This window comes from Hipposideros armiger, unplaced genomic scaffold (genome assembly GCF_001890085.2).
Source record: "Hipposideros armiger isolate ML-2016 unplaced genomic scaffold, ASM189008v1 scaffold_647, whole genome shotgun sequence".
Taxonomy (NCBI): Eukaryota; Metazoa; Chordata; class Mammalia; order Chiroptera; family Hipposideridae; genus Hipposideros; species Hipposideros armiger.
The window spans coordinates 141,902-169,480 of record NW_017731997.1 but is presented as its reverse complement, the minus strand read 5'-3'; the positions used below and the strand labels follow the sequence as shown (position 1 = coordinate 169,480).

At 43.9% G+C, this 27,579-nt stretch overlaps 1 protein-coding gene and 1 long non-coding RNA gene across 3 annotated transcripts in view; one reads left to right on the top strand and one right to left on the bottom strand.

The window, feature by feature from the left end:
• Positions 1 to 1,152: 1,152 nt before the first annotated feature.
• LOC109372612 (uncharacterized) lies at positions 1,153 to 11,771 on the bottom strand. 2 transcript variants are annotated; one of them, XR_002122074.1, is made up of 4 exons: positions 11,559 to 11,771; positions 4,673 to 4,797; positions 2,673 to 2,788; positions 1,153 to 1,455 (listed from the first exon to the last, which is right to left on the bottom strand). It is a non-coding gene; the product is annotated as an uncharacterized LOC109372612 (long non-coding RNA). The 2 variants fall into 2 exon arrangements; XR_002122073.1 differs by lacking the exon at positions 2,673 to 2,788.
• Positions 11,772 to 11,880: 109 nt separating this feature from the next.
• DHCR24 (24-dehydrocholesterol reductase) overlaps positions 11,881 to 27,579 on the top strand; it is a 29,923-nt gene continuing 14,224 nt past the window's right edge. Inside the window, exons 1-5 of the mRNA XM_019625984.1 lie at positions 11,881 to 12,249; positions 15,496 to 15,651; positions 22,169 to 22,274; positions 22,987 to 23,105; positions 25,009 to 25,272. Coding sequence (XP_019481529.1) covers positions 12,019 to 12,249; positions 15,496 to 15,651; positions 22,169 to 22,274; positions 22,987 to 23,105; positions 25,009 to 25,272 — 876 coding nt within the window. The 5' untranslated portion in view covers positions 11,881 to 12,018. The remainder of the gene's footprint in view (positions 12,250 to 15,495; positions 15,652 to 22,168; positions 22,275 to 22,986; positions 23,106 to 25,008; positions 25,273 to 27,579) is intronic.

Below are 27,579 nucleotides of genomic sequence, written 5' to 3'. Positions count from 1 at the left end.
CAAGGGAAACAATTGGTGCTCCCACCTATGATGAGAAAAGACTGGATGGCTGGGAGCTCCCGCACTCCCAAGCTGCCTGCACACATTCCTCTCTAATGTCAGCTTCTGCAGCACAGCACTGCCAGTCCATGCTCTGGGGCCAGTGCCGGGTGAGTTTTTGTTTCTATGGAACAGAGTTCCTTCCAATTACAGAACATCTGATTTATTCACCGTGGCATCTGCACCGCCTAGCCAACTGCCAAACACATGGTCAACGCTCAATAGATATTTGCTGAATAAATGAAGGAATGACTTAGCTGGAATGAACATTCAGATCATTTTCTAATATCATTAACTTAAAGACAAGATGCTCAGAGAGGTAAAGGAACTGAGACCACTTAGCTGGTAAGAGGCAGAAAGTTCATTTCAACACGTCTGTATTGAGCTCCTGTATATGAAGTATTAGTCTAAGCACAGTGAATGACACCAACATGATGAAGATGAAGTCGTTGCTCTCAACCAATAGGGCATATAAATCATGTTACTCACACAGGGGAAAAGGGAACGGAGGCTGGAATCAGGCTCTGAGTAGGGGCCTTCCATTTCCCAGTCTCCATTAATCTTTAAAGACACCATATCAGGGGGGCTTCATTATCCCCAATTTACAAATAAGGAAATTTAATCTCAGGAACATGATACACTAATTAGAGGAAGACTCAGAATTTGAACCCAGGTCTACCAGGTGGCAAAATCAAATTCTTTGCCTAACACTATTATTATATAATTCAAGAAATAAAGGCCAAATGAATTCAAAAACATAATTATTCAGGGAAAAAGCCCAAATTAGTTCAAAGGAAGAAGTTGCCCGCATCTGTTTGGGAGTTGTCAGAAATGTTTCATGAGAGAAGTAGCACTGGGTCATTACAAGATTTTTTGACAGAGAGCTATAGGGCAGGCAGAGGGTTAGATGGAGACAGGTGGCCATTTTGGACAGAAAATGCAGCAGGAACTTCATGTATAAAGAAAAGCCCAAGGGCCAGCAGAGTGGCTCAGTTGGTTAAGAGCTCGCTCAGGAGTGCGAGGTTTGAGCAACAGCAGTTCGAGTCCTGGCCCGCGCTGAGCTGCCAACAGGAAGCAGGATGACTCAGCTAAAAAAAAAAAAAAATGCCCATAACTCAGTTCAGCTGGAACCAGAATCCCTGTAGGACAGAATCCAATAGTGGGATAAAGGGGAAGGGGGAATTTAGGGACATATCACATACAGATGCTTGGAAGCCTGGAAGAGAAACTTGGACTTAATTTGAAGATGGTGTTTCATCAGGGAGATGACATCATAATCAGAGCTGGGCTTTTTAGGAAGATTTACTTTTCAGCATATATAGGTTGGCTTGCAAAAGTCAGAAGCTGGAGACAGGGAATCAGTTCGGAGGTCGCTGAAATAATCCAGGGCCAGAAATAGGTAGATTTTCAGCGGAGCTGGAAAGGAGACAATGATTTACATTGTTATAATGCACATGTGTCTGGATACAACCCATCTATATTATAATTATATAATTGCTGAGTATATCTACTCAGTAATAAGAGATATTTACTGAGTATTCACTATGTACCAAGCACTTTGCTAAGTGCTTTATTAGCACTAATTCATTACTACTCATAGAGCCTTATGAGATGGATGCTATTATTATCCCTATTGTACAGATGAGTAAATTGAGGTTTAGAGAGAATAGGAAATATACCCAAGGTCATATAATTAGTAACTGCAGAATACGGGACTCAACCTAGGTTTATTTGACTCCAGAGTCCACGCTCTTATCCACATGCTACATCTCAGCCCTCATGGGCATCTCTTCCTGGCTCAGCCTCCTCTAAATTAACAAGATTTGGGTGGAAATGTAAGGGCAGCCTGGTATAGTAGAAATAACATGAGACCTGAAGTGCAACAGACCTGAGCCTGGAATCCTGGCTCAGCTACTTACAAACTGAGTGATACTGAGCATGTTAACTTGACTTCCCTGAGCTCATTTTCTTTCTATAAAATGGAGATAGCATATCAACATCCCAGGGTTGTTGAGAAGATTAAAAGTGGATAAATTGGAACATCCCCAGGCAGTGCATGGCACATGTAACAAGTTTTCCATACATGGTAGTTGTTAATAATCATAATAAAAGGGTATCCAGGTGAGGGTGATCAAGCTGACAAGAGCACTAGAGATCAAACCACAAGAGGGCCCGTGAGAGCAGTGGCTGTACTTACCTGAGAAGGGATTGCTGCAAAAGTCACCTTCAAATATAGTGTTGTCAAGTGGGCATAGATCAGCGGTTCTCAACCTTCCTAATGCCGCGACCCCTTAATACAGTTCCTCAAGTTGTGGTGACCTCCAACCATAAAATTATTTTCGTTGCTACTCTATAACTGTAATTTTGCTACTGTTATGAATCGTAATGTAAATATCTTTTTGTTTTCCCATGGTCTNTTGCTACTGTTATGAATCGTAATGTAAATATCTTTTTGTTTTCCCATGGTCTTAGGCGACCCCTGTGAAAGGGTCGTTCGACCCCCAAAGGGGTCACAACCCACAGGTTGAGAACCGCTGGCGTAGATGGACAGGGCTCATTCTACGTGGCTCAAGAGGGCAGAACTGAGACCAGGAGGCTAGTTTAGGAGTTTCTAACCACCTCAGGTGACTCACATGGGAACAGACGTCTTTGCGAGGTGGCGGGATCCTGTCACTGGACGTTTTCCAGAGAAGGTGGGTGCAATCCATCTAGAATGGATGCTATACAACAGGGGCTCTCAGACGTGAGTCTGTCAAAAATCACATGAGAGCTTGTTAAAACACACATTGCTGGGCCCACTTCCAGCAATTTTACTTCATTAGGCCCAGAGGTGGAGCCTGAGAATTTGCGTCTCTAACCAGTTCTTCGGTGATGGTGACGCTACTGGCCTGGATTCCACACTTTGAGAAACACTGCTTTAGAGAACAGTACTTTCTAAATTCCAAGCCCATTTGCTTGGTCCAAAACAATGCTTCCAGAAATTACAATAAAGTCAGAAAAGCTACAATATGCATCAAGTGTTTCGCAGTGCTAATTGTGTTCACTTTGAAAGGCTGTCTTTTATTCTGAGGCTGTGATCTTCTGACTTTTTCTGACATTAAAATGTCCTTTCTTTTGTGGAAAGATAATGATACTAGATGGTAGTTCTTTTGTTAGTTTGTTTCTTGGTTTCTTTACATGGCAAATATCAAGTTGACAACCCTGGAATGGTCCTCAGTGTTTAAAAAATCTCTTTGATCCGTGTACCTCTTAAATCCAGAGCACGCTGCTCCCGGGCATGTAAGCGTTCAGACCAAGTGGTTTCTCTAAGAGATCCCATCCAAAGTTAAGCTCAGGTGTCTTTTAAAAAGGTATTACACATCTTTGCCTCCTGAATGAACAGCTTACTCAGAACATATTTGACCTTTTATTGATGTTTCAAGTGATCATTATGTACATCTATTACTATAAAGGGCTGTCACACCCACACCATGCCCTCTGGGAGGCTATTTATATAGGACTCTTTGTGCCTCATTAAACAACCCAAGGTGCTTTTCTGTTTATGCGGAGCAATACTGCTGCCTCTGCAATTCACTCTCACCCCATCAGCTGTCCCTTCTCCGTGTCAACTTACTCCCCCACCCATCGCCCCACAGAATGTCAAGCCACCAAGCTTATTAAATCAGTGGTTTCATTTTGCACTTCAATTTAATTAATACTCTGTGACTTCGGGTCTGTTTATCACTGCCAAAGAATAAGGGCACAGGCTCAGTAAATGATCACAGAGACTTGCCCCTTTCTGTTGGGAAATGATAATGACAGATAATACACTGAGAACTTTCCAAGTGCCGGAACTTATCTAGAGCAGTTAAGTAACTTGCCCAAGGTTAATATATGGAAGAGGCAGGTTTCAAACCAGGACTATCGGAATGAAATTGGTCCTGCTAACCTTTACTCTACCTGGCTTTACTGGTGTTTCTACTAGTGAGCTGCTGGAAGTCTGACCACTAAATACATGAAGATTTTTACATGTTATTGTTTGTATGTAATGCTTATTTGCCAATAGTTTTTTTTGTTTGTTTGTTTGTTTTTAAGGGATGTTCTGACTTTGTTAGAAGAAACTGAAATTTTTCTGATTCCAGAATCAAGCTGGGAACCAGTTGACTTTGGGACACTGGCCACGTGCCGGGCACTGGGCACAAGGAGATTAAAAATATTAAAACAAATAAATAACAGGGAGCACAAGCTAATGCAAGGCAGCTTTATGACCACTCTCCTTGATAGATATTCAATGCTTTATTAGTTGATTCTTAAATGAATGAGTGTTGCAATCAAGAATGTTGGTCAGCAAGTTTGTGGCTGAGCTGAGCACGAAGAAGGCAGTAACCACAAAGAAGCTGCAAGAACTGCCCTTGGGAATGATATAGTCAAGTATGAAAACACTCTGGGCTGCCACAGGGTCAAGGATAGAAATGGCAATGGCCCTGATTTCTGCGGACTGCCTCTCAATCGCCAAGACTGGTCAGTCAGAGTCATTTGCTTCAATCTTTCCTATTCTAGAAAGCACTGAGAACTGGACATCATGGCAGGCTGAGAAAGGAGAGTGGTGGCTGCATTTCCTTTGAGGTGGGCTGGTCTTCAGCAAACTACTTACCTGTGTGCTAGGAGAGATGCTGACAGGCCAAATGGCGCCGCCATCTCATGAAATTCCTACCATCTGAACAACCGTGAGATGCCATAATGCCAGTAAGGGCGTAGGAAAATTGCTCTTCTTATATCCTGTGGGTAATGTTTTGGGAGAGAAATGTAGTAATTGGTTGTAAAATATAAAAAGTAATTTAAGAAAATTTTGTAAGTCCGAAAACATGTATGATAACAAAACTTTCAGTGGAACTTTGCTCATCATAATACAACTTTGGAAACAACTTAAATGCCCTTCGATAGAGGACTGATTGACTACATTAAGCTACACACATGCATGCGCGTGCGCACACACACACACACACACAAACAGCTATATACATACACACAAACATACATATTGGAACACAAAGAAACCATTAAAATGTCAATAGTGTATGGTTAAGTGTTTAAAAAGCAAAACTGTCAAACTCACGTTGAGTTGCTCTTGTTTTGTAAAATTATATATGTGGGCCTAGACATATATCTAGAAGTTTGGTCATGAATATGTGAACTTTAGTTATCTCTGGATGACAAGATTTGAGTTGATTTTTTTACTTTCTTCTCTGTGCTTTCCTGTATAGTTGGAATTGTTTAGACGAATACAGCCCACATTGACAAAAGCAACAAAGCTAATTTTACATAAAATATAAGTTACAGCTGTTATTAATCTCTTTTTAAAAAATATTGCTCCTTCTGCAACAGCCATGCTTTCGTAAGGGCTAATGTGTCAGACGGATTCATTCACATCTTGGAAAGAAGACAACACTGCCCCGAAGGGAAAAGATACAGGAAATGGACTCTCATGGCTTGCCTGCTCCTCACCCCTGATGATGTCCCATTATCATTTCTTTGCACCAGACCCAATGACCTCTGACACATGTCTCAGTCAGTTCGGGCTGCTATAACGGAATACCACAGACTGGGTGGCTTAAACAACAGATATTTATTTCTCACAGTTCTGGAGGTTGGAAGTCTGAGATCAGGGTGCCAAAATAGTTGGGTTCTTGGTGAGGGTCCTCCTCTTGGTTCACAGATGGCTGCCCTCTCACTGTATCCTCACATGGCAGAAAGAAAGAGCTCTGGTCCCTTTATCTTCTTATAAGGGCACTAATCCCACCATGGGGGTTCTACCCTCATATCCTCATCCAACCCCAATTACCTCCCAAAGGCCCCATCTCCTAATACCATCACTTTGGGGAGTAAGGTGTCAATAATAATAAATGGAGCCACTTTAAAATGGAGCCGAAGCTGCCATGCCAGAGGAACTGCCTTGCATGTCTTATGCCTCAAACCTTTGGAATGTTCAAACAGGGTAAATAACCTTTGGACTGGATCTAAGCAACCTTGTGCCTTGCAAAAGAACTGCTTGCAAAGATAACAAGAAAGCAGTTATCATGACTACTGGGCTGATGACTACTAGACTGAAAATTAAAAACTTTGTTTAGAATTAATGTCACCATATTATGTTATCTCTACCAATAGAAATGCCTTCCTCCTATTGATGTAACTGTTCCCCTTTTCCTTCTCATAAGTACGCCTTGCCTTTGTCTACTAGCTGGAATACTATTTGGGCTTCTGCCTGAATCTGTGCATCCTGAATAGCTATTCTTACTGATCTCACATAAACATTTGTTGCCTCTCACTTTGGAAGGCCTTTTGATTTTTAAGTTAACATGGGTTTCAACATATGAATTTGGGGGGATACAAGCATGCAGTCCAAGGCACTCATCATTTCTCCTACTCTCCCCAACCTATGTTCTTCTCCTTGTTGGTAAACATCCCCATCTGCCTTGTCATCCAAGCCAAATACCCAGAAATCATCCCAGACTCCTCTTCTGCTTCTCCTTACCTTCTCCAATATCTCTCAAACTTTTCATTTATTTTCCACTTCTACTGGTACTACCTTAGTTTGGTAATCTCATCACCTCTCACCTGGGCTCTTATTATGTCCTCCTACCTGGCCTCAGTTCTGCTCGCTGATTCTTTTTCCGTTCTGCAACCAGAGCCATCGTTATACATGTAGGGATGAACAAGGCACTCTCTCTTCTAAAATTTGCTAGTCATTCCCCATTGTTTACACTGTACATTGTAAGTTCCTTTCAGTTGTCCAAATACTTCTGGGCTTTAGCACATGGCATTTTTCTCCTGGAATGTTCTTCCTTTAAATCCAAATGCTTCACCTCGCTAACTCCTACTCATCCCAGGACCATGACCCATGACATAGTCATCAATGTGTCTCTGGTTAGTCATCAATTCCCCTCAGAAGCCTTCCTGGGGAGGTGGCCTTTGGACAGGAGTCCGCCATCCTCCCAGAATGCCGGCATTCTGAATAAAACTGCTTTTGTTTCCACCAAAAAAACCGACTTCCTGGAGTGTGTGTGTGTGTGTGTGTGTGTGTACCTTCATGCGCTTCCATTGTACCCTCTAATTCCTTATCACAGTACTTAACACATTGAGTTATCATTACCTATTGATTTGTCTAGATTTCCACAATGATCTGTCAGGGCCAAGGTTATGTCTAGTTCATTGCTCTAACACCAGGACTTTGCACAATTCCTGCATATCAATAATCACTGATTGAATATGCTGCAGATACAGTTCATTTCCATCTAAAATTGATTCCCTTTCTTTTGCTGTATGTTGCTGTACCTGATTGAGCACCAGAACTGTGGCCACTCCAGCCATCATCAGGAAAGCTACCCTGGGAAACACAGAGGAGGCAGAAGATAGGAAGCACTGGGTCTGTCAGGATGTCATTGAGCCAATGAATTAACCAACTCTGGGTCAATCTACCTTCAGACTGCTTGCTACATGAGAAAATAATCACCCGTGTTGTTGCAGCTCTTTGTCTTACATGCAGCCAAATCATCACAAGTTAAGATTGAGTGAATGAATGAATGAATGACTCCATCCACTAGCATAAGAAAGCCAGCTCCCCTAGAATTGAGTTAAAGTCTTGTCTCAGAGACTTCAAAAACTGTTTACTGTTCTTAAAAAATTCAAAGTAATAAGGTAATAAAATCTTGATTATCTGGAAGTTACCATATTATATAGTTTTCTAAATAGATTTAACTTTTAGGTGAAAACTGCCCTTTGCAAGGGAAAAGAATCTCTTATTAGGGCTTTATTTAGAAAAAGAAAACGTTCTTAGAGAAGTTTCGGAGTCAATATGCCTTCAGTTCAGTATCCTAAATGTTAGTGTACATGAGCCTAGCTTGGAGACCTTTTTAAAAAGCCCACTCCTGGGCTTCCTCTCTGAAGACTTAGATGCAGTGGGATGTTATGGAGTCTAGGATTCTGCACTTTAGCCAGCATTCTGATGTGGCTGGTCTGCAGGCCATACACACTTCAACAAGCCCTATTCTAAAACTTCCACTCTACATCTATGGGACTGAACCCTTAGAAATAGTGTTTCACCCCAAAATCAAGGGAGCAGATTCAACTGATGGAAAGACCCAAAAGACGGGAGCCAGATCTTGACTTCTCTGTTCACCAGAATAAGACACTGATCAGGCAAGTCACTTAAGCTCTCTGTGTCTCACTGTCCCCATTTATTAAAACCAACATGGATTAACATTTCTCTGCATTGCCATCCCTCAAAGTAGTTGTAAAGACCAATAATCTCCGTAGATGTACCGTACAAATATAAGAAAATGCTCTTTGTGAGAACTCTAGTGTTTATTTAGCTCCTTAATAATAATAAAAAAAATATTTGTGTTCATTAGGCTCTAGTCATTAGGAAAGAAATGGGGACTCACATGTTAGAAAAATTGCAACATTTTGCTTAATTTCCAGTTAACCTGAGAACTTGTTAACCAGAACATCCTATTCCTAAGCATTACAACTGAGTTTTCATGTAAATAATGTACTAACAATGGGTATTTATTAGCATTCATGGGTAGACTCTCTGTCAAAAGGAGCTGCCTTGACTTGGACAATTAATGGGCCCAACAACCCACAGAATGGGAGAAAATATTTGCAAATCATATATCCAATATGGGATTAATATCCACAATATAAAGAGAACTCCTATAACTCAACAACAACAACAAAAACAAACAACCTGGTTCAAAAATGGGTAAAGGATTTCAATAGACATTTCTCCACAGAAGATACATGAATGGCCAAAAATCACATGAAAAGATGCTCAGCATCACTAATTAGGGAAATGCAAATCAAAAGTACAATGAGATACCATCTCATACCCAGTAGGATGGCTACTATCAAAAAAAAAAAAAACACCCCAGAAAACCACAAGTGTTGGCAAAGATGTGGAGAAATGGGAACCCTTGTGTACTGTTGGTGGGAATGTCAAATGACAGCTTCTGTGAAAACAGTATGGCAGTTTCTCAAAAACATTAAACATAGAATTATCATATGACCCAGCAATTCCACTTCTAGGTAAATACCCAAAAGAATTGAAAACAGATATTTGTACACCCATGTTCATAACAGCATTAGTCACAGTAGCTAAAAATTGGAAGCAACCCGTGTTCATTGATAGACAAATGGATAAGTAAAATGTGGTACATACAATGGAATATTATTCAGCCTTAAAAAGGAAGGAAATTCTGCAATATACAATACTATAACGTGAATGAACCTTGAGGACATTATGCTAAATGAAATAAGCCAATCACAAAAAAGACAAATGCTGTATGATTCCACTTATATGAGATAGAGTAGTCAAAATCTTGGGAGTCAGAAAGTAGAATGGTACTTGTCAGGGGCTGGGTTCGGGGGTGGGGTGATGGGGAGTTATTGTTTAAAAGTATAGTTTCAGTTTTACAAGATGAAAAGAGTTACGGGAATGGGTGGTGGTGATGGCTATACAACAATGTGAATTATTTAATACCATTGAATTGAATTGCTCACTAAAAATAGTTCAGATGGTAATTGCTATGTGTATTTCACCACAATAAAAAAACTATTTAAAAAAATTAATGGGGCCAAGATTACATACTGCATGATTTCATTCATGTGACCTTCTGGAAAAGACAAAACTATAGTACTGAGAACAGAGCAGTGTTTGCCAGGGGCTAGTGGAGGGGAAAGGCTGTGACTACAAAGGAGTCCAGGAGGAAGTTATTGGAGGAGTTGGGACTATTCTATATCCTCATTGTGCTGGTTAGAAGAACCTTCACACGTGCTAACATTCATACACTGCACATGAAGATAAGCACTTTAGCTATTTGTTAACTTAAAAAAAATAAAATTAATTCATTGGCCCAACTCACAGTAACTCTTTTCCTTGCCCAGATAATAGCAATCCAAAGGGTTGGAGTTTGTGGAGAGCGAAAAGAAGAATCTGAGATACAGGAGAAGGGGCAGGAAGGGAGAATGAGAATATGCACGCTGGGTAAACAACTGTCCTAAGTACTTTCTTACTTTTCTTCTTGGAGCGTTGTCCCCTAAAGATCAGTCTTATTTATTTCTTGAGGCTTCCTCCTCCTCTTCCCAACTGTAAAACTATTCTGAGTATCAGTAATTTCTGTTGTTTCTCTTACAAGGCACTAAACACTTTGGTACAACGTTAACTTTTAGGTTGAATTTTACTTTCCCAATTACCTCATTCCCCAACAATGCTGAAGATGGCTAAGCTTACAAAGCAAAGCCCTCTCTAACAATTCCATCGTTTGAATTCAGACAGAACTAGGAGAAAGGCATTTTCCAGTGTCTCTCCTCTTTACCCTTCAAATGCCCCTCTTAAGCAGGGCTGCTAGAGATATAATGTAAGACAAGTCTGTAACTTTTAATTTTTTTAGTAGCCACCTTAAAAAAGTAAATAATGCAATTGAAATCAATTTTAATACTGTTTTATTTAACCCAATATGTCGAAATGTTGTCATTTCAACATGCAACCCATATAAAAATTATTAGATATTTTGCATTCTCTTTTCTGCACTCCGTCTTTGAAATCCAATGTGTGTTTTGCCCTTAAAGTACATCGCAATTTGGACTAGCCACATACCAAGCCCAACATAAACAGCCTCTCATTATTTGGACTTCAATCATTATTGAATGTTTGAGCCTCTGCTTACATTCTTCATTCACTGATTGGTCAGCAAACACTGGAGGGTCTCCTATGCACAAGCATTATGCTGCAAACTGGGAATACAAAAGCAGATGGAGACTTTGATTGGCCTAAAGCTCAGTCTGTGAGGTGGGAGACACAAAGGGATGATTATAAAATAATGTGAAGTAATCATGACATATATGCACTCTATTTTATGAGCACCTGAAAGGGAAAAGAAGTGCAGCAAATGTAATTTTAGAAGTGGCCCTGAGCTGGCTTCAAGGATGTGTGATGTTAGCTCTATGAAGGGGATGGGAAAGGGCATTCCAGAAGTGCCAGCTTGAGCAAAGGCATTCAAACAAGGGAGAATGGGTCCCAGGGAACCTCCTAAGAGTACACATTAGCGCAAAAATGAAAAAGGAAAGTGAATTAGGTAAACAATCCCAGTGATAGGGCTGGTAGGTTATGTTTGGCTTCTAAAATAAAAAGTCTCCTACATTTCCTAAAATTTCAAAAAACGTGAAATGCAAATGACACAAGATTTAGGCTTTGGCCAGTAACAGTCGCCGTTCCTCTGGAGTGACTGCTCCATGAGGGCAGCGCCATCTGCTTTGCTCGCCACACTGCCTCAGGGCCTGCAACTCTGCCTGGCACAGAGTAGGTGCTAGAGGGTTTACAATAGCTAGAGTTTCCGCCTTCATTCTCTCCCCTCCAGTCCTCCCCGTCCAGCAGAGTGGGAAATGGGGAAGGGTGCTAGCCAAGCAAGGAATCTCCGCCAAGCTGCAGTGCACCCCCGCCCCACGCCTAGGGAGGTAACTCAATGCATGACCGCTTCACGCACCTCTCGCGGAGGCAGAGTGAAGGAGGGAGCAGCCGCGCCCCTCGGCTGAGGCTGAAGGGTGGACCCCCGCAGCCCCCCAGGACCGGAAGCGCGAATCTGGCCGCCCGCGCCGCTGCAGCCCCGACGATGCCGAGCGCGGTGGACCCCGCCAGCGCGCAGGTTCCCGGCCACCCCTCCCCGCGCTTTGGCAAGAAGAGGGTGGAGCGGCCTGACAACCGCAGCCAATAAAAGCAGCGGGTTCCTGGTCCGATCTCCGACGCGGCTCGCCATTGGTCGCCACCCGGGTCTCGGCCCACCGAACCTTTGCGACCCGAGCCAATCGCGAGGCGGCGAGGCGACCCCCGGCTCCCTAGAAGCGGGCAACCGGGGCAGGCAGTGCAGGAGGGCGCGGAGCGGGTGGCGGTGACAGACGACGCGAACCAGCATCCCCTCCCCCTCGCAGCGCGCCGGCGGCCTCACCATGGATCCCGCGGTGTCGCTGGCCGTGTGCGCGCTGCTCTTCCTGCTCTGGATCCGCGTGAAAGGGCTGGAGTTCGTGCTTATCCACCAGCGCTGGGTGTTCGTGTGCCTCTTTTTGCTGCCGCTGTCCCTCATTTTCGACATCTACTACTATGTGCGCGCCTGGGTGGTGTTCAAGCTTAGCAGCGCGCCGCGCTTGCACGAACAGCGCGTGCGGGATATCCAGAAGCAGGTGAGCTTCCCCGGGCGGGCGCCGGAGACCCGGGCTCGCGGGGCAGGGCCTTGTGCGTGCATAGCGGGTCGCGAGGCGCAGAGTGGTGTGCGGTGTAGGGGGAGCCCAGACTGCAAGGAGGCGGTGGGTTTGAGGGGGATTTGAACTCAATACAAATGTGATGGTTGGGCATTCCCGGGAAGGGAACGGAGTAAGCAAAGGCATAGAGGGATCAAAACATTGCTCTGCTGTTTATGGAGTGCTCGGGTACCCGGAGAGATATAAAGAATCATAAGATAGGGGAGGTGGACAGTGCACAGGTAGTTGTCACTAGGCCCTAGCGATTTCGGAGGAGGGAGGGCTTCCGGGAGGTGGAGCTGGCACTAGAGACTGAAAGTAGGGGAAATGAATGGGGAAAGGTGTATCGGGTAGAGGGTCCGTTGTGAGCGACGGTGGAGAGTGGGAGAACGTTGGAAAGTGAGTTTGGAGCTAGGTTGGGGAGGGGCCTTGAGTTTGGGGTTTACTATGTAGCAGCAAGGAGCTTTTGACACCTTTAGGATAAAGGACCGAAGTGACAAGGTGATAGGTAGCCAGGGTGAGGAGCCTTGCAGCCCTGGGGCCAGGCACTCACTCCTGGACAAGGCATTCATCTACCTGCCGGTAACTCTGTACATCCTCCCCTGTGTGGGCATCCACAGAGCCTGCCCTGCTGCTGCCTTCTCGCATTGAGGGCTGGCATGGGCTTCAAGCCTGGGCAGGTTCTTGGCTCCCTCTGCCCCTCCTTATGTTAGTCTCTTACTGGTGTCAGGTTGCAAAGAGGTTCTGTTTCCTGCCGCCCCTCTCACCGCAGGTGTAGCAGCCTCCATGTTCTGTTTGCACCTGTTTGGTGCTGCAAGCAAGAGCATGAAGATGGATACTGAGAGCATCCCCGTGAGGGAGAAGACTGTGGGCTGAGTGGGGGAATGCCGCATCTGGAAGTGCTTTGCTTGGGCTGCCCTGGGTTTTGCTGGTGACAGTCACAGCTCCAGAGCCCTCCGTACCCTTCCTCCCCAACTGCACCCTCTTTTGTAGCTCTTTCCATGGGTTCAGATTCTCCATTTACCTGCTTGTCTCCCCCCATCAGAGTGTGAGCTCCTGGAGGGCAGGGACTGGTGCCCGGCTCACCTCTGGCCCAGGGCAGCCCAGTGAGCACTTGTTTACCTAAACTAAACCAAAGGGCTCACTGTGGACAGGAAAACAGGGGACTTCACAGGACCAGCCCACTGCCCTAGACCTGCCATGTGCCACACCCGGTACCACTGATGTCCATTATTTCTAATCCTCACAGCAACCCTGGTAGGTCTTCTATTTATTCTACAGATGGGAAAAATTGAGGTTCAAACTGTAAATTAGTGCTCGAGATGATGGGGCTGGAGCCCAGGTCAGCTGATTTCAGAGCCTGAACTCTGACATTTTTCCTTTCCCATCCCATTCCGTTCCACCCTGTAGGTCTGGTTCTTTCGCCTCATACCTGGCGTGTTGTAATTAGCTACCAGACAAGTTCCTCTTTCCTGGGCCCTCCCGACCTCTCTTTGGCCTACATGCAGTCACAAGAACCACTTTCCACAGCATGGCCTCCCTGTCCAAAATCTTGGTTGGATCCAATCCAACCCATGTTTCAGGCTTTCTGGCTTCCCTATTTACTTCATGTTGTGTGGCCCACCCTCAAGCTTGAATGCAGTACCCCCAATCCATTCCTCACACCTCTGAGCTTGTATTACATCCTGGAACTGCAGAGTCAGGCAGGGGTAAGGCCTGCTTGGTCATGGAATCCCACCTCTTGTGCCTTCACCTCTACTCACAGGAATCCTTTCCTCAATAACCCCCTTCTGTCAGACACCTCTACTTCCCGGGGCATCCTGGCTTCTGATTACAGGAACGTTTTTCCCTGCGTTGAGCTGTTTGCCTGATCAGCTTCAATGCAACCTCCTCCAGGATTCTTGGTTTCAAATGATAGAAACTCACCCCAGACTGTTGAGCAAAAAAAGGGGGGACTTTATTGACCCAGGTCCTGAAAAGTCCCAGAGTAAAACTGGCTCAGGCATGACTGGATCTAGGATCTTCCATCTCCATCTTTCCATCCATCTGCCATCTCTTGGCTTTACTTTCCTCTGGGTTGACTTCATTCTCAGGGATGCAGCACACACCATTCCCCAACAGTTTCTGGCTTACATCCAGTCAGCTTAGTAGCCCCCTCCAGCAAGAGTGCCTCTCTGCGAACCAGTCTTATTGGCTTGACTTGGATGATAGGTCCATCCCTGAACCAGTCACTATGGCCAAGAGGATGGAGTCATGTGCCTACCACCTGGGGTAGGGGGAGAATCAGCATCACTTGAACCAAAGGAAGGGGGGCATGTTAGAAGCAGATGAAGAGGGAATGGATGGTCACAGGTCACAGCAACAGATAGCCACCTCCCTGCCTTTGTCCATCTCAGCAGGAAGGGAACACTTCCTTCCATGATACTGATGGGCTTGTTGTCCCCTGGGCTATTTGTTCTCTGTGTTTTGTGCCCTGGTCACTTATAGCAGAGGTTTTTCAATCTCTTCCTTCATTAGCTTGGTGGTTTTTCCCTGCCCCTTCTCTCCCCCTCCAAGTGATACATGAGTTAACACATGCAAATGTTTAGAACAGGGCTTGGCATATAATAAGCCTCGGTATGCGTTAGCTATTACTCTGTTGACTGTTACTACAAGCCCATGTATCCTTCTAAAAGTCAGATAGTTCTGGCTGTGAATCTGGGCTCTGCCCTTCCCTGGTTGTGTGACCTTGGGCAAGTTATTTTGCCTCCCAGTTTTCTCATCTGCAAAAGGGGATCATCCCAACCTCCTGGGCTTGTTGTGAGAATTAAATGAGATGGTGTACAACACGTGCCTGGCACAGTGGGGGCACCTAGTAAATGATTATCATTTGTCTGGTTGCTATTACTACCATCATAAAGCCTTTCTTGAACTTCCCAGTTAGAGTTAATGTTTTTAAAGCACTATGACTCTGGATTCTAGCTCTTCATTCTGCTTTGTGGTGTGGCAACACCTCGCCTTTTCTGTTGGCCTCCCTAGCCTGGGAGATTCCAGACGGTAGAGCCAGTGGGCCTAGAAGAAAGCAAGGGCTCGGTAAATGTTTGCTGACAAGTGAAGGCCTCCTTCCCAGCTCCCTCTCCTGAAAGCAGAGCTTCAGGCTGCTCTGGGGATCCTGGTGGGGCTAGCTCAGCCTCTGTCCTGTGGTTGCAGGTGCGAGAATGGAAGGAGCAGGGCAGCAAGACCTTCATGTGCACGGGGCGCCCCGGCTGGCTCACTGTCTCGCTCCGGGTTGGGAAGTACAAGAAGACACACAAAAATATCATGATCAACCTGATGGACATTCTGGAGGTGGACACGAAGAAACAGGTGAGCATGGCGCGATTCCCAGGCTCTGAGTGGGCGGGGCAGTGCCTCTGGCGCAAATGACTCACAGGGAGATCATTCCAGCCGAGGGCATTCCAGAGTAGACAGGTCTGAAACCGCTGGTCATCAGAGAAGGCTCTGCCTACCACTGCCAACCTCCAGAGCCTCACAGCTTTGGAAGAGATTGGTCATAGCCTCACCTCCCAGGTGGGCCGACTGAGAGTTCAAGGGGATTCTTTGATTATCTGCAGTTTCACAGAAAGAGAGGGATGGGCAGATCATGGGCTTATGACACACAAGGCTTCCCCATCTCTGGGAAAGATTTGCAAACAAGCAGATGGGAGCCCAAAGTGAAGCCAATTGGTTGGCTTGCTTTATCTGGTTTCTCATCTTGTTTAAATTTAAACATGAACATAACACCCTTCTCCAGTATCTATCCAGCAGGCTCCTGGTTGGGAAGCCCTGTATTAAATTTTGAGAATGTACCCCGTTGTCTTTTTTTCATACAGTGCTTTACACCTGCTAAAAATTAACTTGCTTAATGCAAAACAAGACCTTGAATGGTCAGTCATATTAAAGCTGGTTTGATTATTAACAGTTATCTTTTAGGAAGAAGCTTTTTCCCTATGTAGGATGTCATAGTGCAGATTTCAAATAATAGGCTATCAATACAATGCATGAAGTGATCATTTGAATAAAAAAGGGGAGACACAAGAGGAAATCTATTTACCCCTTCTCGGTAAGGAAATGCGCTGGTAAACAGTGGGCTGTGCAAGTGGATGGAAGGGCGAGCCTTGTTCCAAGCTTCCTGGGGACCCACTTGTCAACGGCCGTGGACATGAGTATACTCTTTGGCCCATATAATAATTCTCGTTCTTAAAACCTAGCGTCAGGAAACAGGAAATAAGCTTAAGTCAAAACAACACAGAGAGAAATTGTATGATTCCCTGCCTCCCTTCTATCCATCCTCCCTTCCTTCCTTTGTTCCTACCTTCCTGCCTAAATCACAGCTTAATTTATAATCCACGACAACACAATATTCAATAGTAGGGAGCTATTACATACGGTATAGCCACATGATGGCATTTTGTTTGTAAGGCCTTGGCCAGTTTACTTAATCTCCTGTGCCTTTTTTCTCCCTAAATATGATATGTATGTATGATAACCTGCACATACAGTGTACAATTTGATAGTGAATTTTGACATGTGCATACACCTATGAAACCATTACCACAATCAAGACAGTGAACATACTGATCATCCCAAAAGCTTCCTCCTGCCCCTTGGTAATCCCTTCCTCAGAGCCCTCCCCACCTCTTACCCCACATCTCTAGGCAAATAATGATGTCCTTTTTGTCACTACATGAGTAAGTTAGTTTGTATTTAGAGTTTTATGTAAATCATGCATTATGTATTCTTGTTTTGTCTGGCTTCTTTCACTCAGCACAATTATTCTGAGATTCGTCCATGTTGAAGTATGTGTCAGAAGGACATTCTGTTTTATTGCTGAGTAGTTTTCCATTGTATGACTGTATCGCAGTTTGTTTATCCTTTCACTTATTGATGAATATTTAGATTACTTCCAGCTTTGGGTTATCACAAATAAAATGGCTCAGAACATTTATGGACACGCTTTGTGTGGACATATGCTTTCCTGCCTCTTGGGTAAATACCCAGGAGAGGAATGGCTGGATCATATGATAGGTATACAGTCAACTTTTTAAGAAACTGCCAAATTGTCTTCCAACGTGATTGTAGCATTTTACATAGAGGTTTAGTGCTATAAATTTTCCTCCGTGAGCCATCCTACAAACCTTGATGATAGGCATTTTCATCCAATTCAAAATATTTTCTGGTTTCATTTTTGACATCTGCTTTGACCCATGAATTATTTAGAGTATGTTATTCTGTTTCCAAATATTTGGGAATTTTCCAGAGATCTTTGTTACTGCTTTGTAATTTAACCCAATTGTTGTCAGAAAATATACTTTGTATGGTCACAGTGTTTTTCAATTCTTGGTAAATGTTCCATGTGCATTTTTTAAAATGTGTATTCTGCCATTTTGGGGTAATGTGTACTATAAATGTCAATTTGGTCAAGTTGGTTGGTAGTGTTGTTCAAGTCTTCTGTATCCTTACAAATTTTCTCTACTTATTCCATCAATTATTGAAAGAGGGCTGTTGAAATCTCTGCCTATGACTGTGGATTCATTTCTAGCTCTTGCAGTTCCATCAGTTTTTGCTTCATGTATTTTGAAGCTCTGTTATTAGGTACATAAATGTTTAAGACTTTTATGTCCCTTTGATTAATTGATCCTTTGTAATTATGAAATGACCTGTTTGATTCCTAGTTATATTTTTTGCTCTGAAATCTATTTTGTCTGATATATAGCTTTTTTTTTTACTTGTAGCATGATGTATCTTTTTCCACTCTTTTACTTTTAATCTGTTTTTTTTATATTCCATGTGTGTTTATTGTAGGCAGCATATAGGTAGTTATAGCTTGCTTGTTTTTGTCCAATCTGACAATCTCTGCCTTTTAATTGAGATGGTAAGACCATTTACATTTAATGTTATTATTGATAAGGTTTGGCTTAACTCTATCACCTTATTCTTTGTTTTCTGTTTCTCCCATTTGTTTTTTGTTCTCTTTTTCTTTTTTTTTCCCCTGTCTTCTTTTGGATTACTGAATAATTTTTATGATTCTATTTTGGCTCTTTGGTTGGATTATTAAGTATAACTCTGTTTTGCTATTTTAGCAGTTGTTTTAGGATTTGTAGTATACACTTTACTTATCACAGTCTAACTTCAAATTATATCCTATTTTATGTATAGTATAAGAATCTTATAGTAATATACTTCCATTTTTTTCCTCCTGACCTCTATGCTATTGTTGTCATACTGTTACTTATGTTATAAAGCCCACACCACATTATTACTATTTTTTTTTTTTAAGATTTTTATTGGGGAATTGGGGGAAGGGGAACAGACAAGTTGCTGTTGTTTTGTTCTTCAGTCTAGTTGTGGAGGACGTTGCTTCACTGGCCCAAGTTGGCACCATCATTGCGCTCTTCCTGGGCGAGGCCGATCAGTCGCCAGCTTCTGGACGGCCGCTCACTGCGGCTGCTGGCCGCTCACGCTGGCTGCTGGTCACACACGGTAGCCAATGGCAACCCACTGCCACAGGGGCTGCAGCCTACGCCGTCGCCAGCGACTCACGGCAGCCCAGCTCCAGGTTGAGCTGTTGTTCAGCATCTTAGCTGTGGAGGGCAGTGTCACTGGCCCTCATATGTGGGATCCGAACCGGGGCCCCTGGCGTCCCAAGCCAGTTCTTAACCATCGCGCCACTCGGCCGGCCTACATTATTATTTTTTAATAGTCAGTTATCTTTTAAAATAATTTAAATAATAAGAAAAAAAACCTTATGTACTTACCCATACAGTTTCCAGTTATTCAGTTCATTTTTCGGCTTTGTATTTCCATCTGGTTTCATTTTCCTTGAGCATGAAGGACCTGTTTTAACAAATTCTTGTGTTCTAACTTGGCTGGTGATGAATGTTTCAGCTGTTGTATGTCTGAAAACATTTATTTTGCCTTCATTTCTTTTTCAGTATTTATTGTGGTAAAATACACATAACATAAAATTTACGATCATAACCATGTTTAAGTGTACAGTTCAGTGGCATTAAATATATTCATAAAGTTATGTAGCCATCACCAACCATCCATCCTCATAACTCTTTTCATCTTGCAGAACTGAAACTCTATGCTTTTAAACAATAACTCCCCCAGTTCCTCCTCCCCCTAGGCCCTGGCAACCACCATTCTACTTTCTGTCTCTATGGTTTTGACTACTCTTAAGTATCTCATAATTGGAATCATACAGCACTTGTTGTTTTGTGATTGCTTTATTCCACTTATCATAATGTCCTCAAGGTTCATCCATGGTGTGGCATATTGCAGAATTTCAATCATTATTAAAGCTCAAAAATATTCCATTATATGTATATTCAACATTGTGCTTATCTGTTCTATCAGTGGACAGTTGGTTGCTTCAATGTTTTAGCTATTGTGAATAATGGTGCTATGAGCATGGATGTACAAATATCTTTTCAAGACCCTGCTTTCAATTCTTTTGGATATATACCTAGAAGTAGAATTGCTGGGTCATATGGTAATTCTATGTATAATTTTTTTGAGGAACTGCCATACTGTTTTCCACAGCAGCTGTGTCATTTTACAGCCCCACCAACAGTGTGCAAGGGATTCAATTCTCCACATCCTCACCAACACTTTGTTATTTTCTGGATTGTTTGTTTGTTTGATAGTAGCCATCCTAATGGATGTGAAGTTGCCTTCATTTTTGATAGATATTTTCACTGGGTATGGAATTCCAGATTGACAGTTTTTTCTTTCGGCACTTTAAAGATGCTGCCTCACTGTCATCTTGCTTGCATTGTTTCCAACAAGAAATCTCTTATCCTTATCTTTGTTCTTCTGTATGTAACATGTCTTTTTTCCCTCTGACTGTTTTTAAGATTTTCTGTTTATCGCTAGTTTTGAGAAATTTTACTGTGATGTGCCTTAGTATATTTTTTTCATAATTCTTGTGCTTGGAATTCGTTATAATTTTTATCAAATTTGGAAATTTGGGGGTCTTTATTTCTTCAAATTTTTTTCTGTCTGCTACTCTCTTTGAGGACTGCTAGCACACATATATTAGGCCACTTGAAGTTGTTTCACAGCTTGGCTCACTGATGCACTGTTGATTTTAATGTCTTTTTCCCCTTTGTGTTTCATTTGGATAGTTTCTATTACTGTGTATTAATTTTAGTACTCTTTCCTTCTGCAGTGTCTAATTTGCCATCATCCCAGCCAGTGTATTTTTCATCTCAGATGTTGTCGTTTTGATTTCTAGAAGTTCAATATGGGTTTTTTACTATCTTTTTAACGTCTCTACTTAACTTTTTGACCATAAGGAATACAGCAATAATAACTATCTTAATGCCCTTGTGTGCTAATTTGAACATTTGTGTCAAATATGGGTCTGTTTTATTAAAACCGATTAATTGACTTTTCTCTTCATTATGGGTTGAATTTGTCTGCTTCTTTGCAAACCTAGTAAACTTTGATAAGATTTTAGAGACATTGTGAATTTTACCTTGTTGGGTGCTGGCTATTTTTGTATTCTTGTAAATCTTCTTGAGTGTTGTTCTGGGATATAACTAAGTTACTGAGAAACAGTTTGATCCTCTTACTTCTTGATTTTTCAGGTGGGGCCAGAATAGCATTTAATCTAAGGGTAGTTATTCCCCATTGTGAGGCAACACCACTCTGTGTACTCTACCCAGTGGCCTGTGAAGCGCGAGGTTTTCCAGTCTGGCTTGTGGGAACAGATACTGTTCCCTGCGCTGAGCTCCTGCACTGTTACTTGTTATCCTTTCTGGTGGCTCTTTCCCAGGCCTCTCTCAGGTAATTTCCTTACGTGTATGCACTGATCAGTATTCAGCGGGCACCCTTTTTAGTTCTTCGGAGCTTTCTCTCTATACAATTTCCTCTCCTACTCTGCCCTGCAAGTTCTATTCACCTTGGCCTTCTAGGGTTCTCAACTCAGACTCCACTGGGCCCCTCTGGGCTCCCTGCCCCTGCACTCCCTAACTCCAGGCAGTTAGCTAGAGCATTTGCAGAGTTCTCATTTTTTCCTATCTGAGCAATCATTAACTTCATTGCCTGATGTCCACTATGTTGAAAACTCTTGTTTTATGTATTTTTGTCTGCTTTTTGTTTTCAGGCAGCAGGGTAACCTGATCCTGGTTGCTCTATCCTGGCTGGAAGCAGAAGTTCACATGATGGCATATTAATGTGTCCATTAAAAATCATGTTTTCCAAGAATATTTAGTAGCAAAGGATAGTGGTCATAGTATCATGTTAAACTTTAAAAGCAAGACATAGAAGTATGGGTTTGCATTTGTGTGTGTGTGTGTGCATTGTATTAAAACATACAAAATAACTAGATTGAAGAACAAAAGAACAACAACAAAAAAAAAGGACAGCAACTTGTCTGTTCCCCTTCCCCCAATTCCCCAATAAAAATCTTTAAAAAAAAACAACGTACAAAATAGCAACACAGACATGCATAGAAAAAGACTAAAAATAAATACATTCCAGTGTCAACATTGATAACTCTGAAGAACTGGATGGATGATTTTTGCCTTCTTCATATATGCTGTTTCTTCCAAATAAGGGAGTGTTTCTTCTATAACCTAGAAGAAAAATAAACCAAGTATTAAGTGTGAAGATATTTGAAAGGACAAGATTAAGCAAGAGCAAACCTGGAGCCAGAAATCCCATTCATTATAATGAAAGGCAGTGTAACATTCTAGAAAGAGGATATATGGGTCATGTAGAAATCTCTGCATGATTGTTTGGGAAGATTTGGGGGGATATCTTCTACATGAGTAACCCCTGTTAGGCCTGGCAGTCTCCTTGTGACTTAGGTTCTCTCCTCTTGTGTCAACAGATTGTCCGTGTGGAGCCCTTGGTGACTATGGGTCAGGTGACTGCCCTGCTAAACTCCATTGGCTGGACCCTGCCTGTGTTGCCCGAGCTCGATGACCTTACAGTGGGTAAGGACTCAGACAATCCTAGGATTATAGCTGAGGCACCTTAGCCCACCTTCCGTCCCGTGCAGGAGTTGCCACTATACCATCTGTGACAGAAATCGCTCCCATCTCTGTTTGCCCAGCTCCAAAGACAGAGTGCTCCCTGCAGGCCATTCCATTTCTAAACAGCTCAAGTTATCAGCAGTGTTTAATCTCTGTCTTCAATCTGCTTCCCTGTGACTTGTATCCATGGCTCCAGCTCTGCCCTGTGGAGCACACAGAATAAATCTTTCCTTCCAAAGGATTCGTGGTCCCCAAAACCTTCTCTTCTCAAGGGGAAACACCTTCAGCTCTTGTAACTGTTCCCATGGGACACAGCTTCCTGCCATCCAGCCAACCCCCCTTTTCATTAAGGTCCCTAGTAAAATGAATGCACACAGGTTTGTAGGTTGTGTCTGGCCAGAAGTGAAGATGTGAGCGTCCTTGACAGGGTCTCCCCATTCATCCCCCTCCTTTGAGCAAGCCCTCATCCTCCGATCTGAGCCCTTTCTCCTCTCTCGTGCTCTTTAGATCCACAGAGATGAGAAATCTCCCCTAAATGGACAGCCCGTTTCTGCCATCCCTGTCACACCACCCTCGTGCTATAAGCTTCCCACTCCAGTGACGTGCCCTTTACCTAGTTCTCCCCCACCCCGCACCCCACTGCTCCACCCGGCTAACACATGTGTCTCTACAGGGGGTTTGATCATGGGCACGGGCATCGAGTCATCATCCCACAAGTATGGTCTGTTCCAACACATCTGCACTGCCTATGAGCTAGTCCTGGCTGACGGCAGCTTTGTGCGATGCACACCGGTGAGTTCAGAGATGGGGTGTCCCTGTCAGCCTGCCCAGGGCATCAAGGACCGTGGCACTGGGGAGATGGCTCCCCTTGGGGTGCTTCATTTGAAATACACTTGTTCAGTCTGGGTCTGCATTCATAATAATAACAGCGGTTTATATAGCCCCTTTATGTGCTCAGACACTATTATAAATGCTTAATATATAGTAAGGCTTTTAATCCTTCAACAACTTTATGAGGTAGGTACTATTATTAGCCACATTTTATAGATAGGAAACTAAAGCACAGAGAGGTTAATAAACTTGGCCAAGGTCAGACAGCTAGTACATCCCACTTAGCTAGATCCGGGTTATCAGGCTCCCAGATCAATGTCCAAAGCCTTTCATTACACTATACTGCCTCTCTGGGGGAACTCAGGCTTGAGTATCAAAGCTCTATGCCAGATGGTGTGAGGGGTAACTAAAAGAGATAACAGGGCCTGTTTTGGAGAAATAAAAGACAACTCTACTGCCCAAAGTGGGACACAGACATTTAAGGCATTTACTCTAAGGAGTGGGACAGGATTGAAACTTGAAATAAACTCAGATCTCTCCAAGCATATCTGAAGGGCCCCTGGGTTGGGGGGACAGTGCAAGCCTTTAGAAGCGAATGTTTCAGCGAGTGGCCAGAGTTGTTTGGCCTCACAGAAGAGTCCAGGGCAGGACTCCCGCTTGGGAGCTCTAGTCTTGGGCAAGAGAGATCCCTTTCACCTCAGTTGAGCATGTTTTCCTAAACACGCTGGGCCCTGCCTTGTAACCTATTTATTACCAGCAGAGAGAGGAGACAAACATTCGTGAATTACTTCCCTTCTCTGAGGCCACGTTTGCTATCTGACAAATGCGATGTCAGGAGGAGAAAGTAGATGCCACCTGGGAAGCTCCTAGCATAGAGCTGGACACGCAGCAGACGCCTGGTTATTACTTACTGCTGATCTGACTGTGTGATCAGGGGGTGGCCTGGATGGGGATCAGTTGGCCCACTTTGGCTGTTCCAGAGGCTTCTGGTCCACTGCAGAGCTTCCCTGCTCCATCCCCCTGTCCACTGCACCCACCGTGTCCACACCAATGGCATTCAGCATGAGCAGACACCACATGGCTGTCCTCTAGGTGAAGAACAGACAAGGCTGGACTTTTTCAAAAAGCACTCTATTAGAACCAAAGAATCTAAGTTAGAATGGCCAGATGAAAAGTCAGTTGTCTGTCTCCCAGACAAATAACAAAACAAGAAAATGATGAATTTAGAAGCAGATTTGGGGAACCCCATAAGTGTGACAGGCAGGACGTTAGGCAATCTTGCCTGAGCCCCGGCATTACCACGCTGTCTGTGGGGAGCCTTGGATGAGCCAAGTTACCTCTTGGTGCCTCACTTTCCTTACCTGTTCAGGTGGAAGTGTTAATGCTGTCTGCAGGTTATGGGGAGGGGGTAGGATTCCACAGCTAACCACTGGGAAAGGCTTTGTAAATGTGGGTAATGGCCCAGAAGGGAGGCATTTTAATATTCTGTGGTGACCCTGACCCTCAGGAAGGGTTCACCTCTTTGTTTAGCCTGGCCTGGGACTCCTGGCCTTTAGTCCGCCATTTTGGGTCTTTGGGCAGTGCTGGTCATGGCATCTTCCTGGGTAGCCTGTGGTCCAGGGCTTATGCCTTGGTGGAGGAGGCGCTCTCTGTGAGACCCCTGACCGGGGCAGTGTCATGCTGAAGTTCAGAGGGAAAACTGAGGAAAGCACAGTTTGCAGAGTGCCTTGTGGGGTTTCCACAGCAAGATGGTGACAGAACAGGACTTGAGCCCAGGCCCCGGGTTGTTTGTGCCCGTTTACTGCATGCCACAATGTGGGGCCTCACGTTCAAGCTCTCAGCGTGTGTTGACTCTGCCTTGCAGACGGAGAACTCAGACCTGTTCTACGCTGTGCCCTGGTCCTGTGGGACCTTGGGCTTCCTGGTGGCAGCTGAGATCCGCATCATCCCTGCCAAGAAGTTCGTCAAGCTGCGGTTTGAGCCAGTGCGAGGGCTGGAGACGATCTGCGACAAGTTCAAGCTTGAGTCCCAGCGGCAGGAGAACCACTTTGTGGAAGGGCTGCTCTACTCCCTGGATGAGGCTGTCATCATGACGGGGGTCATGACGGACGAGGTGGAGCCCAGCAAGGTAGGCCAGGGTGTCAGCTGCTGCAGATCAGGGCCTGGGAGGAGGAAGGCCTGGGTGGGCTGGGACTGAGCCCGTTGCCCCACCCTGACCCTGGCAGCCACCCGCCTCAAGGCTGCAACCTGGGTGGGTCAGCTCACCTGGGGTTCAGGCAATAGGCTCTATACTCCGAGCTGTCTTAGGCAGTGAGTGACAAATGCTTCCATTCCTCTGCCCCTACCACCTGGCAGGTATGTGTGTGTCTCCCGATAGACATAATCTTTAATCCTCACAGCAACCCCATTTTATAGATGAGGAAACCAAGCCTCCAAGAGATCATATAAACTTCCACAAGATGACAAAGCGAAGACCTGAGTAATTGATTTGATGCCTTGAAATCCAGAGGGCTACTCCGTCAACTTACACTATGTAATTTTTAATAGCACTTTTTTTTATGAGAGTTTTTAGATTTTTATTGTAAGAGACTTGTAAACAAGTAAAAGGCAAGAAAAGACTACCTGTAAACATGACCCAAAGCCAACTGCTGCTAACGTGTTTGGCATATTTATTTCCAGTCTTTTTCAGTGCATAGATTTTTTTTTTAAGTTTTTAAACTACAAAAGTAGCATAACAGTGTTAAAATATATAAAGAAAAAGTTAAAGTGTATCTCTTTACCCCCAGACACACAACCACTTGTAGCAGTTCTTCAGGGCTGTGTGTGTGTGTGTGTGTGTGTATACACACACCCTCATTTCATTCCATAGGATCCCACTGTGGCATGTAAATATTTGACCTAACTCATTGCTTACTGATGAGCATTTATATTGCTTAACATGTTATGCCCTGACAACTAAGATTGCAATGAAGATTCTCTTACATCTATCCTTGGCTTCTTGTACAAGTGTATCTGTAGGATTGAGTCCAAACAATGGAATTTCTGACCCCAGAGTTTGAGCATGTTAAATTGATAGCTAAGACAAAACGGCCCTCCAGAAAAGTGCTGTCCACTTCCACAGCAGTGTGTAAGAATACCTTTCTCCTCCATTCTTGCCAACACTGGATAGTATCGCTCTTTTTATTTTTGTCAATCTGATAGGGTGAAAAATAGTATCGTTTTATTTTGCCGTCCTCAAGTCACTTATGAGGTCGAACATCTCTTTGTGCAGTTTTTGCTTGTTTTCAGCTGTGATCACCTGTTCAAATTTGTTTTTTATGATCTAGTGTGATAAGCATTCCCCCATGTAGTTACATTGCCTTCAAAATGGTCATATTTAACATCTACAGAATGTTGCATTGAGTGAATGCCCTATTGTTTACTAAACCACTGCCCCATAATTGCAAATTTAAGTTGCTTCCAATTTTCTTACTATTTTAATTAATGTACAATAGCAATGAACATCTTTTATCTGTAATTTAAATAATATCTTAGAGTAGAATTAGTAGATAAAAAGTTAGGCACTCTTGGGCCGGCTGAGTGGCGCGTTGGTTAAGAGCTGGCTTGGGATGCCAGCTCTGAGCAGCAGGGCTCGGTTCGGATCCCACATGGGGGCCAGTGACACTGCCCTCTACAGCTAAGATGGTGAACAACAGCTCGACCTGGAACTGGGCTGCCGTGAGTCACCGGCGACGGCGTAGGCTGCAGCCCCTGCTGCAGTGGGCTGCCATTAGCTACCGTGTGTGGCTGGCAGTCAGCGTGAGCTGCCAAGAGCTGCCGTGAGTGGCCGTCCAGAGGCCGGCGACAGATCTGCCTCACCCGGGAAGAGTGCAATGATAATACCAACATGGGCCAGTGAAGCAACGTCCTCCACAACTAGACTGAAGAGCAAAACGACAGCAACTTGTCTGTTTCCCTTCCCCCAGTTATCCAGCACTGTTCCCCTCCCCCAATTCCCCAGTAAAATCTTAAAAAAAAAAAAAAAGTTAGGCACTCTTAAGGCATTTGATCAATACCTATATACTTAAAGCATTTTAAAATCGAAAGGGACTCAAAAATCATCTGGTACAATTCCCCTCTCATGGGGCCCAGAGGGAGATAGAGACTCCTCTGAGGACACACAGCTAGCACAGGGCAGATTTAAATTTGGGTCTCCAACTCCTTGTTCAGTGTTTCTTCCCCTTTATATCAGCTTCTAGAATTTAGCATCATCCACAAACTGATCAGGCACCGTTCCTTGTGGGAGATCTGGACCAGAAGTGGATGGAACTCCGGACACTGAGCCCAAGTTTCCTGACACTCCCAGGCCCTAGCTCTGCCTGACCTGGGCTGAGCCCAGTCAGCATATGTCACCTAGTCACCTGGCCAGGACATTTCATCCAGAGGTTTTCCAGCT